A 9,135-nucleotide genomic window follows, 5' to 3' on the forward strand; every position below is an offset into this window, starting at 1 on the left:
TTCAGATATCAGATTTTGAAGTACAGAACAAAAGGCAAACGTTGCGTGCTGATAGAAATTCTTTCCTCGTTGTTAGTGGCAATAATATGAACCTAATTACTACGTAGGAAGAAAATTGGAAATATGCGGGTGCGTTTTCTAGATCATATAGGTCAAGGAACGGGACCCAGTATACTTTTATATTTGATATCAGAACAACTTCAAGCGACCGTCAATTAAAGCCAATTCCGGTGACTGGCGAAGTCAAACGTGGGTGTCCAATCCTTCCAATGTGGACCCCTATGCTACCATTTTATTATTAGCGGTTGCCGTTCTGCACAGTTCATGGTCAAGACCCTGGAAGCTCTTAGATTGGATAGAGGAGATGAAGAGTGTAAGAAACATATTCTAAACCATATGGGGCATTTAAATAATGACAGTTACATAGATGAATGAGTTTTCTAATTTGGCAAGAAAACAGTGAAATTGATGACAGAAATAAAAAGGTACTATGAATAGAACAATATGCAAAACGGTCTCCTAGCACGATGTTATGATCCAATTGCTTTTGGAAGTCCCTATGAGACACTGGCTCCAACCATGATCACCTTCAAATCTGCTGCTCATGAAGTCACATTTCGAAACCAAGCCCTATGGGCTTCCTGAACTGCCGCCACAGACGACACTGAGGATCAAGATAGACCGGGGATAAGACAGACCTCAAGGGCACGTGCGGTAGCCGTCACTTATTAAATTAATTAAATTAATTAATTCTGGCCAACGGATGTCATTTAAGTTGATTTGCTGGAAAACGAACTATTTTAAGTCAATGGGTTTTTCGATATTCCTCGACTAGCACGCCCTCATTATCTGCCCTGCTATCACCTCCGGCATTACACGGCTGTTCTTTCTACTATAAATAAATTGATGACAAGAATTCACTAATTGAATGATAAATCCTAAAGCACCCAAGAAAACAAACAACATAGATTGATTCCCACGCGTTCGATGTAGTCATGCAATCCCCCTAGCAGATCATCAGATGTGAAACCAAAAGCTGCCCGCTTCCAAAGATCCCAGATTGTGGATTTGACAACCATACATTGCATGATATTGTTTGCCAGTGCGCCTATCTCAGCTCAACAGTCCAGTTCATCTTATCCTCTATAAGACCCATCTGCAATCTTGTAAGAACAGTGTAAAGCTGCTGCGACACTGCTCCAATGCCATTATCTCCATAGGATACCCTACAAAATTTCAGTCGATTATTGCTTCCAATTTCTTTCGTGAGGAAAATTAACCCAAGCAATATCACAATTTTGAATTTTTCCTCTTTTGCTACGTCTACAATCATATTTTGCTACCAATGGTTACTGTTGCTATCATATAAACTAGAGTTTCAGGAAAAGCTGAATATCGATGAGTTATGAGAGCCCCTGAATATGGGAGTTAGTATGTGTAGCCTGGGTGAGTGGCCAAATTTTTGTAGCTATAAGCTCCCACCTCTTGCCAAGATGAGTGATACTGCCCACAGGTGATACAACAACAGCTGTCCCTGTGCAGAAGACCTCATCAGCATCAAGCAGTTCATCCACTGACACTGATCGCTCCTCTACCTGTACATATTAGATGAATATAGGGAAATGATTAGTACATGTATGCGCTCGTGATTACAGCCAGTATTAATAATTAACAAACAGTTCTGTAGCCAAAATCTAAAATTTAGACGGCAAACATATTAAGTTTTTTTCTGGAACAATCCATAGATTGCTAATGCAGTACCATTTCGAAGGTCACAGAAAATGCATTAACGATCTTTAGGAAACAAAAATATATGGAAGACATCGAAGCCACAAAAAAAAAAAAAAGCCCTACTAGAACCTAATATATGTGAAGGAATCAAGGAACTACTTCAAAGGTTGGAAATACTATTGTGTACCTGATGGGGCCGTGGCTAATGGGCCAAGCCTAGGTGAAGAGCGTGTGAAGTTTGTGAGAGAGAGAGAGAGAAGGGGGAAGGGTGGGGGGCTCTGTGATGTATATATTTGGGTAGAGGGGTTTAGTGTGGGTTCAAGCAGATCGAGGTTTAGAGAGGGAGAGCTCTCTCGAATACCAGGTTGGGGTGGAGAAGTTCATCTTTCTTCATCATGTTTCCTCATATCTGTTAAACTTAAGTGTTGCTATATCATTTTCACCAGCCTATTTCATGTGTCTGTAGGCTTATTTCTGCTGTAAATCTCTTTCTACCAACCATTTGGAATATTTAGTATAAATTCAGTATTAGATTTTTATCATTTAGCTTGATCTCCATCAGTAATTAAAAGTCATTCATCACACGCATGATATTTGCAGACGTTGGATTTATAAACAGGTATCATGGCAACCGAGCTAAGACCCTCACCCTCACCAGGGTAATAGAGAAAGGACAAAGGTCATGCCAGGGTTGCATTACCTTGCTATATGCAACCTTCAAAATAGTCCTAGGGTAGAAATAATTTGCATTGCCGGAGACTTGAAGAAACTCCAGAGCCATTCTAAACGATTAATCGACATGAAACCCTAAAAAGGATGTATGAGGCGGGCAAGATTTAAATTTTCTCATCATGAATCTTTTTCCAGTCATAGGCCTAAAACATGATGCCTAGTAGCTTACACCCACCATTACATTATTGCTGATTCATCTGCCAAAGAGTAGCGACAAGCTTACTCGAAATAAAACACCATGATTTCTTTTCTTTTCTTTTTTTTTTTTGGGCCAACACCTTGAGTATTATATAAAGCAGATTTCGTTCATCAATTATCTTCAAAATTAAAACTTAAATACCTGGAACCCCTGGTTTCTAGCAACATCAATTATGCTTTTTCGAGTGATACCAGGTAGGATAGTCCCTTTGATAGCAGGAGTTGAAATAACTTTCCCCTGCAAGCACATGGAAGTAACACCAGTTCAATATAGTGTCAGAGAGGAATATATCATGTTCTCTTTTCTGGCTTATTAAAAAAGAGAAAAAAGGAATGTATTATGAAAAGGAGGAAAGACAAAAAATAGTTCTTTACAAGTAAAAAGGGGGAAAAAAAAAAACTGTTTGAGCGAAGATTAAGTGCTAAGCCGTTCGTCCAGTATAATACCTTAACAACAAAAATGTTGCAGGAAGAAACCTCCTCCAAATATCTTTTATGGACACAGTCAAGATATAATACATCAGAGTAGCCTTTGGCTTTTGCTGCAGATTGTGCCTTCAGAACCTTTAGAACATTTGCACAGACACGGAAAAAGTGCGGAAAATTGTAAGTATGCCAGGAGGAAAAAAATTGAGAAATCAAACAAAAATGACGTAATCCAAGAGAGTGTAATACCCGGTATAAATGTCAGTTCTAACTAATATAAGTAGGTGAACATTTTCTGTCACTTAAAACCCACCCCAAAGGAAAAGCGGCTTGAATATCAATACAAGAACTATTCAAATACCAAGATATTAGTAAGGGAAAACTTGCATCCCAACTCTCAGTGAACCAGAAAAAAAAAAAAAAAGAAAAAAAAAAGGGAAGGCATATAAGGGTAGCTTACCGCAGCATAGTTTCCAATCGTCTTCACACCCCCAGTACCTCCAGGAGTTGCACGATGTAATTCATTCTCAACAACCAAATTTATTGGTGCCACACCTTCCTGTTGTGATATTTATGCTCTCCATAAATGTTCAGGAAAAAACAATAGATACAAAGAATAATGATAACCAAACATGTGGTATTGCTAATAATAGTATATTAACAACAACAACAATAAAGCCTTATCCCACTAGGTAGGATTGGCTACATGGATCACACAACGCCACTAAGCCCCATCCAAAGCCAAATTTTTGAATAGGTTGTTAATTGAAAGATCTCTCTCAATAACTTCCTTAAGCGTTGTCTTCGGCCTTCCTCTACTCCTTTTTAGAGGACTCCATACTGTTTGCTCAATTCTTTTTACCGGCACATCCCAAGGCCTTCTTTGTATGTGACCAAACCATCTCAATCGGTTTTCTACTATTTTCTCCTCAATAGCAGCCACTCCAACTTTTCCTCTTATCTGTTCATGATGGATCTTGTCTTTTCTTATATAACCACACATCTATTTCAACATTCTCATTTTAGCAACTGCAACTATATGTTCATGTTGTCCCTCTAAAGCCCAACACTCACTGCTATATAGCATTGCCGGTCTTACAGCAGTGCTATAAAACTTTCCTTTGACCTTATTTGGTACTTTCTGATCACAGATAACTCATGTCGCTTTTCTCCATTTAAACTTGAATTCTATGATTAACATCTCCATCAATTTTCCCATCTTTTTGTATACTAATATAATAACTATTTTTGAACTGCAAAAGAAGCAGATTTAGAAAATACAACAAGCAGACACAACCCAACTTTATTTTTCTAATGGCAAAAGTGTATCAGTTAATTACTCAAAAAGTGACCAAAGGTACAAACTGAGATACAACTCAGAAGGCAGAAAAATAAGGAAAAGTGGAAACAAAGTAATTATCCCCCACCTCTAATCCAAGGTAATGGTCGATCAAAGGGCCAAAAGGCATCATTACAAAAATGAGAAAATTTGGTTAAGCTATCAACACTAACAAGCTTTCCTCTGTTAACCAGTTGAATATCTATAGACCAAGCTTTTACCAAGAGCAATTTTCCGTCATCCACGATCTCTTGGTAAGGATGCCAAAAACTTTATCCCTTGTTATCATATTCACAGCTCAACCACTGTCCTCACACAACCCAACTTCATTCAAGCTTGGTAAGCCCAAAAATTTGTAAAGAGAAGGAAAATGGTCAAACATTCATAACATTAGAACTACTACGAGCCTTCTTGATCTATGAAGAAGCTAAACTTCACTCATTCAATCACATCAACCAAACCACATAGAAGTTCATATTTCACTCCTGTTGCATTCAATATGTTTTTCTTCATATTATTCACAACTCCCTAGGCCCAAGCTTCAGAGTAAATCCTGAAGACATCTCTTTTCTCAGGTATTTTAATTCAAAACTTAATAAGGAAACAAACAAAACATTTTGTTTCATTGCGTGCAAATGGAAAGAAGATAGAAAAACTTATTCAAACAAAAGTAAAAGGGCTGTAATTTTGGACCAAAGGCTGCACTTGAATATAGAAATAAACCCTTGATAATATTATGCAAATAATTAAACCTCACCTTGAAGTAGTTTCCAACAGGGGAAACATATATTAGAAAGGTGTACTCTGGAGCAGGTGCAAGACCAAGTACAGCTCCACTTCCCATCAGCAATGGTCTGATATACAATGAACCTTTACCCGGAGGGGGGATCTGAAGCAAAATTTCACTAATGAATCTAGTGTGCTGCAAACTGGAAGACATGATGTGGAGATTAAGTTGTCATATAGTACCCAACGTTTGTTTGCTAAAACAGTAGTCTTTACAGCTTCCACAAACTGTTCTACCGTGGGTGATGGCATGCACATTCTCTCTGCACCCATCTTCATCCGCATAGCATTTTCCTCTGGACGAAAGAGTAGCAGGTTCCCATCTTGTTTGCGGTATGCTTTTAAACCTTCAAATAGTCCCTACATTTGTGTTGGCCCAAAATAAAAAGAGAACCCAAAATTTGTGAACAGATATGTTCTTAAAAGGAAATAAAACCTTACAAACTATTAGGAGTTGAAATTGACGAGGCAGTGTACACAACTTGTTATCTGCTCCACCAGAATCCTAAGACTTATTCTCACCAGTTCTAATTCAAATAAGAGGGAACTTTAACTTCATCATAATTGACCAATAAACACTAATGACGAACTCAGAGAACAGAATATCAGAAAACTAAACATATTTATCAGAAAGAAGTTCCAATATAGTAAACATTTAGCTCAAAAGCATAACTCAGAAGTTCCCATTAAACTATTGTTGGCTTTCACCGATGCCTAACCTTGATGTCTTCAAGGATGACAAAGTACTAAAGAACACGTAATCTAACCTGCCCATAATTTAAGACGCCTGCTGAGGGGTTCAATTCAATGTTACCAAAACGTCGCAGTTCACCATTTGCAAAGCTTCCACCCTGCGAGCATTTCATGATGTACATGTAGTCCGTAGGTTGGAGGCCAAATCCAAGGCTGTCCCAGTCTATGTCGGCTAACTCAATTGTTTCACTGTAGAATTCATGATGGCATAGTAAGTTACAAAATTTGGGCATCTCTGTGGGCAAGCATCAACTCAATAAAGATTTAATTATATATGGAGAATAAAGCTCAAGGGCTGATCAGTCAGCAATCTGAAACAGAGTCACAAGTAATTTTTAATTTATTAAAAAAAAAACTTATGTTCTGCCACGTACCAATGAAAGGCCATTAATGGCCTTGACTCCTTCACCCAAATCCATTCACTTCAATTTATAGGTGGAATAGCAAAGAAGAAAGGACGAATGAATGATGCTTATATGCACACCATTTAAAACCAGGCCGTAAAATAAGGTTAATGGTATATATTACAAGACATTAGACTCTTACAGTTTACGTGTATAGCATCTTTGTGTATAATTAAAGCTAGTTACGCAAGAAATATTCCTCAATGTGATTATAGAGAAAGCATTATATATCAGGGGGAAGATGTGGTTTCTGGTCAAAAGAGGGGGGGGGGAAGATGTGGTTTTCGCAGTCTTTTCCTAATGTCAAACTCAAGAACCATCCAATGTTTCAGTATGAACACCGAGACATGACATATGGCAGAATATCCAGGGTTCTAATGCAATTGGAAGTTGCGTGTTGTCAGAAAGGATAGGGTTCCATTTTTAAATTATGGGGCAATGTGGGAATTTAGCAAAAATGAAAAGGAAGGACCTGTAGGCATCAGATAGAGTGGCATGGCGTAGAGGCGAAGCGGCTTGTAGAACATTCTGAGCAGCAGGAAGAAATCGCATTTGGAGCTGAAAACATGAAATAGAACCACAAATTTCACGGGGAGTGAAAAAAAAAATTGTCTTTTTTCCCCTGAATCGGAAAAATGAATGAGCAAAAACAGAAGCTGAAAAAGAAAATAACTGGGACAGAAGGAAGAAGCAATGAAAGTAGACAAACGTGCCTTAGTAGAGAGTGGGGAGGAAGGCCTGAAGTAGGCGGTTGGATGGGAGAGCGGAGCATGAGATTGGCGGGAGGGGCAGATCGGGTAAATTTGTTGAATGCCCGGCCGGACGGCGGTGTTCTCCATCTCGCTCACAAAGACGATAGTTGAGGGAGACGGGATGCTGACACTGTTGTCTCAGTTCAACAATGCTATTGCTATTGCTCTAATGCTCTCCCTAAAGTCTAGACTCAGTCCAGCCCCGCCCCTTGTTTTCGATGTTCGGAGAAGCAGACGAAGCAGACGAATGACCAGCGGCGGAAACTGGAACCTATTAATAAGTTAAATTCTACTGAGAAGTTAAAATATTCACACGATTGGCTTGTGTCTGCTAAGTAGGAGATTCTTGTGGCATTTGATACGGGTGTGCGTGATGAGGATTTACTATCAAAAAATGGATATTGAACAAATACTCTGCATTAGGAATCACCTTTGTACAAAGTGAGATAATTATCTCACGTACCAGTCTTATACTACCTCGATCCTTAATATAAAACTCTATTTGACTTTTATTTTAATTCTAAATATAACATCCCAATCTACTTTGTCTTTCATATTTATAAATTTTTTTCTAAAGTAACCCTTCTAACAATAATAATTCTAGTCAATATATTTGATTAGTAAGGATATTTTAGGAAAGACAACACCTATTTAGGACAAATAACTAACTCAACTTACTTCTTTAATCTCCTCAAATTAGTCAATTGGCTCTTATAATTAGGACCGGAGGTAGTATTATCATAAAATTATTTTTCAAAAGTCAATCCAAATAATTAAAAATATTGAATGTGGCTGTATGCACTCCGGCAATGAAATAAGAGCATAAATGAATTAGTGGTATCAATTCCATCTCAGTATTTCAATTAGATTTAATATCATTTTGAGGTACATAAAATTTTATTTTATTTTAAATTTAATTCCTAAAATTTAAAATGTACGGTTGTTTCAGGGGTAAAAGACAGTGGTTTTTTTGGCCCAAGATTAAAGATAATGTTTTAGGGGTGAATCAAAATGAAAGTAAATGTTAAGAATTAAAATTAAAATGAGACTAAATTTTAATGACTCAAAATAACATCAACTTCCTAATCTAAACACGAACTACGGACTGTAATTCATTAAGGTAAGATTTCTCATTTTATTATCTCCGCAGGCGAATATAAAGCCATAAAGCTTATTAGCCGATAGTCTCAACAGCGTGCTTTTGCACATGTAAACGTTTCAAAAAGACATCAGTAGAAACTTTAAATTAATTAAACTAAATTAAACCCCTAAAATCAAAGAAATGACACAAACACTGCTTGACTGAAACGCAAATGAATGGTGAAGCAGATGATAGGTTAAGATGTGAGGTAAATGCTGTCTACTAGGATCCAACAGGGATGGGGGTCGCACGAGCCTGACCAATAAAATACAGAATCGGCCATTTGGAGAAGAATCCATGAGATCAGGATCCCGGGCAAAAGAATATTATACAGCGGATCCAAGCTCGTGAATCGTGATCCCATTTCCTCGTGAAGCAACACAATCTATGGTGGACACCCAAGGCATCAAATATTCTCCATGAGAGCCACCTCGTTTAAAAGGGCCGCTCAAAATGAATGGAAAAACTTGGAAAACGACCCAAAAAAAAAAAAAAAGTTAAAAATTACAAAATTTTAAATCAGGTTGGGTAACAATACTTTATTTGGTATTGATAACACTAAATTTACTAATAATAACACTTTATTTGATAATTTTCAGTTTTTTTTAGTTATCTTTCTAAAAAAATTCTCAATGCCTATGGTAAATAGCCACCCCGCTGGCAACTCAATTCTTTGGTTCATGTCTTCAGTAACAATACTCTTCCGGTTTTTAATATAAGACTCATTTAACTGATTTGATTAGATTAAAGAAGTTAGGTAAGTTAGTTAATTATAAAAAATGTGACACATTTTTCCTAAAACACCATAATCATCTTTCTTAATACCCTATTTTCCTCTTTTATTTGATTATGGTCAAGGGAGTATCCATAGGG

General features: G+C 37.4%; 1 protein-coding gene across 1 annotated transcript; it reads right to left on the reverse strand.

The window, feature by feature from the left end:
• Positions 1–379: 379 nt before the first annotated feature.
• On the reverse strand, positions 380–7,402 carry LOC114722389 (branched-chain amino acid aminotransferase 2, chloroplastic). The gene is made up of 10 exons (XM_028908419.1): positions 7,083–7,402; positions 6,842–6,927; positions 5,980–6,154; positions 5,396–5,572; positions 5,184–5,315; positions 3,548–3,646; positions 3,109–3,225; positions 2,804–2,899; positions 1,483–1,595; positions 380–1,226 (listed from the first exon to the last, which is right to left on the reverse strand). Exons 1-10 carry the CDS (start codon positions 7,206–7,208, stop codon positions 1,109–1,111), a joined length of 1,239 nt encoding a protein of 412 aa, XP_028764252.1. The 5' UTR covers positions 7,209–7,402; the 3' UTR covers positions 380–1,108.
• Between the last annotated feature and the right edge of the window lie 1,733 nt (positions 7,403–9,135).

The sequence above is a fragment of the Neltuma alba genome, unplaced genomic scaffold (genome assembly GCF_004799145.2).
Source record: "Neltuma alba isolate B1F8T4 unplaced genomic scaffold, ASM479914v2 tig00012092_pilon, whole genome shotgun sequence".
In the NCBI taxonomy this organism is placed as follows: domain Eukaryota; kingdom Viridiplantae; phylum Streptophyta; class Magnoliopsida; order Fabales; family Fabaceae; genus Neltuma; species Neltuma alba.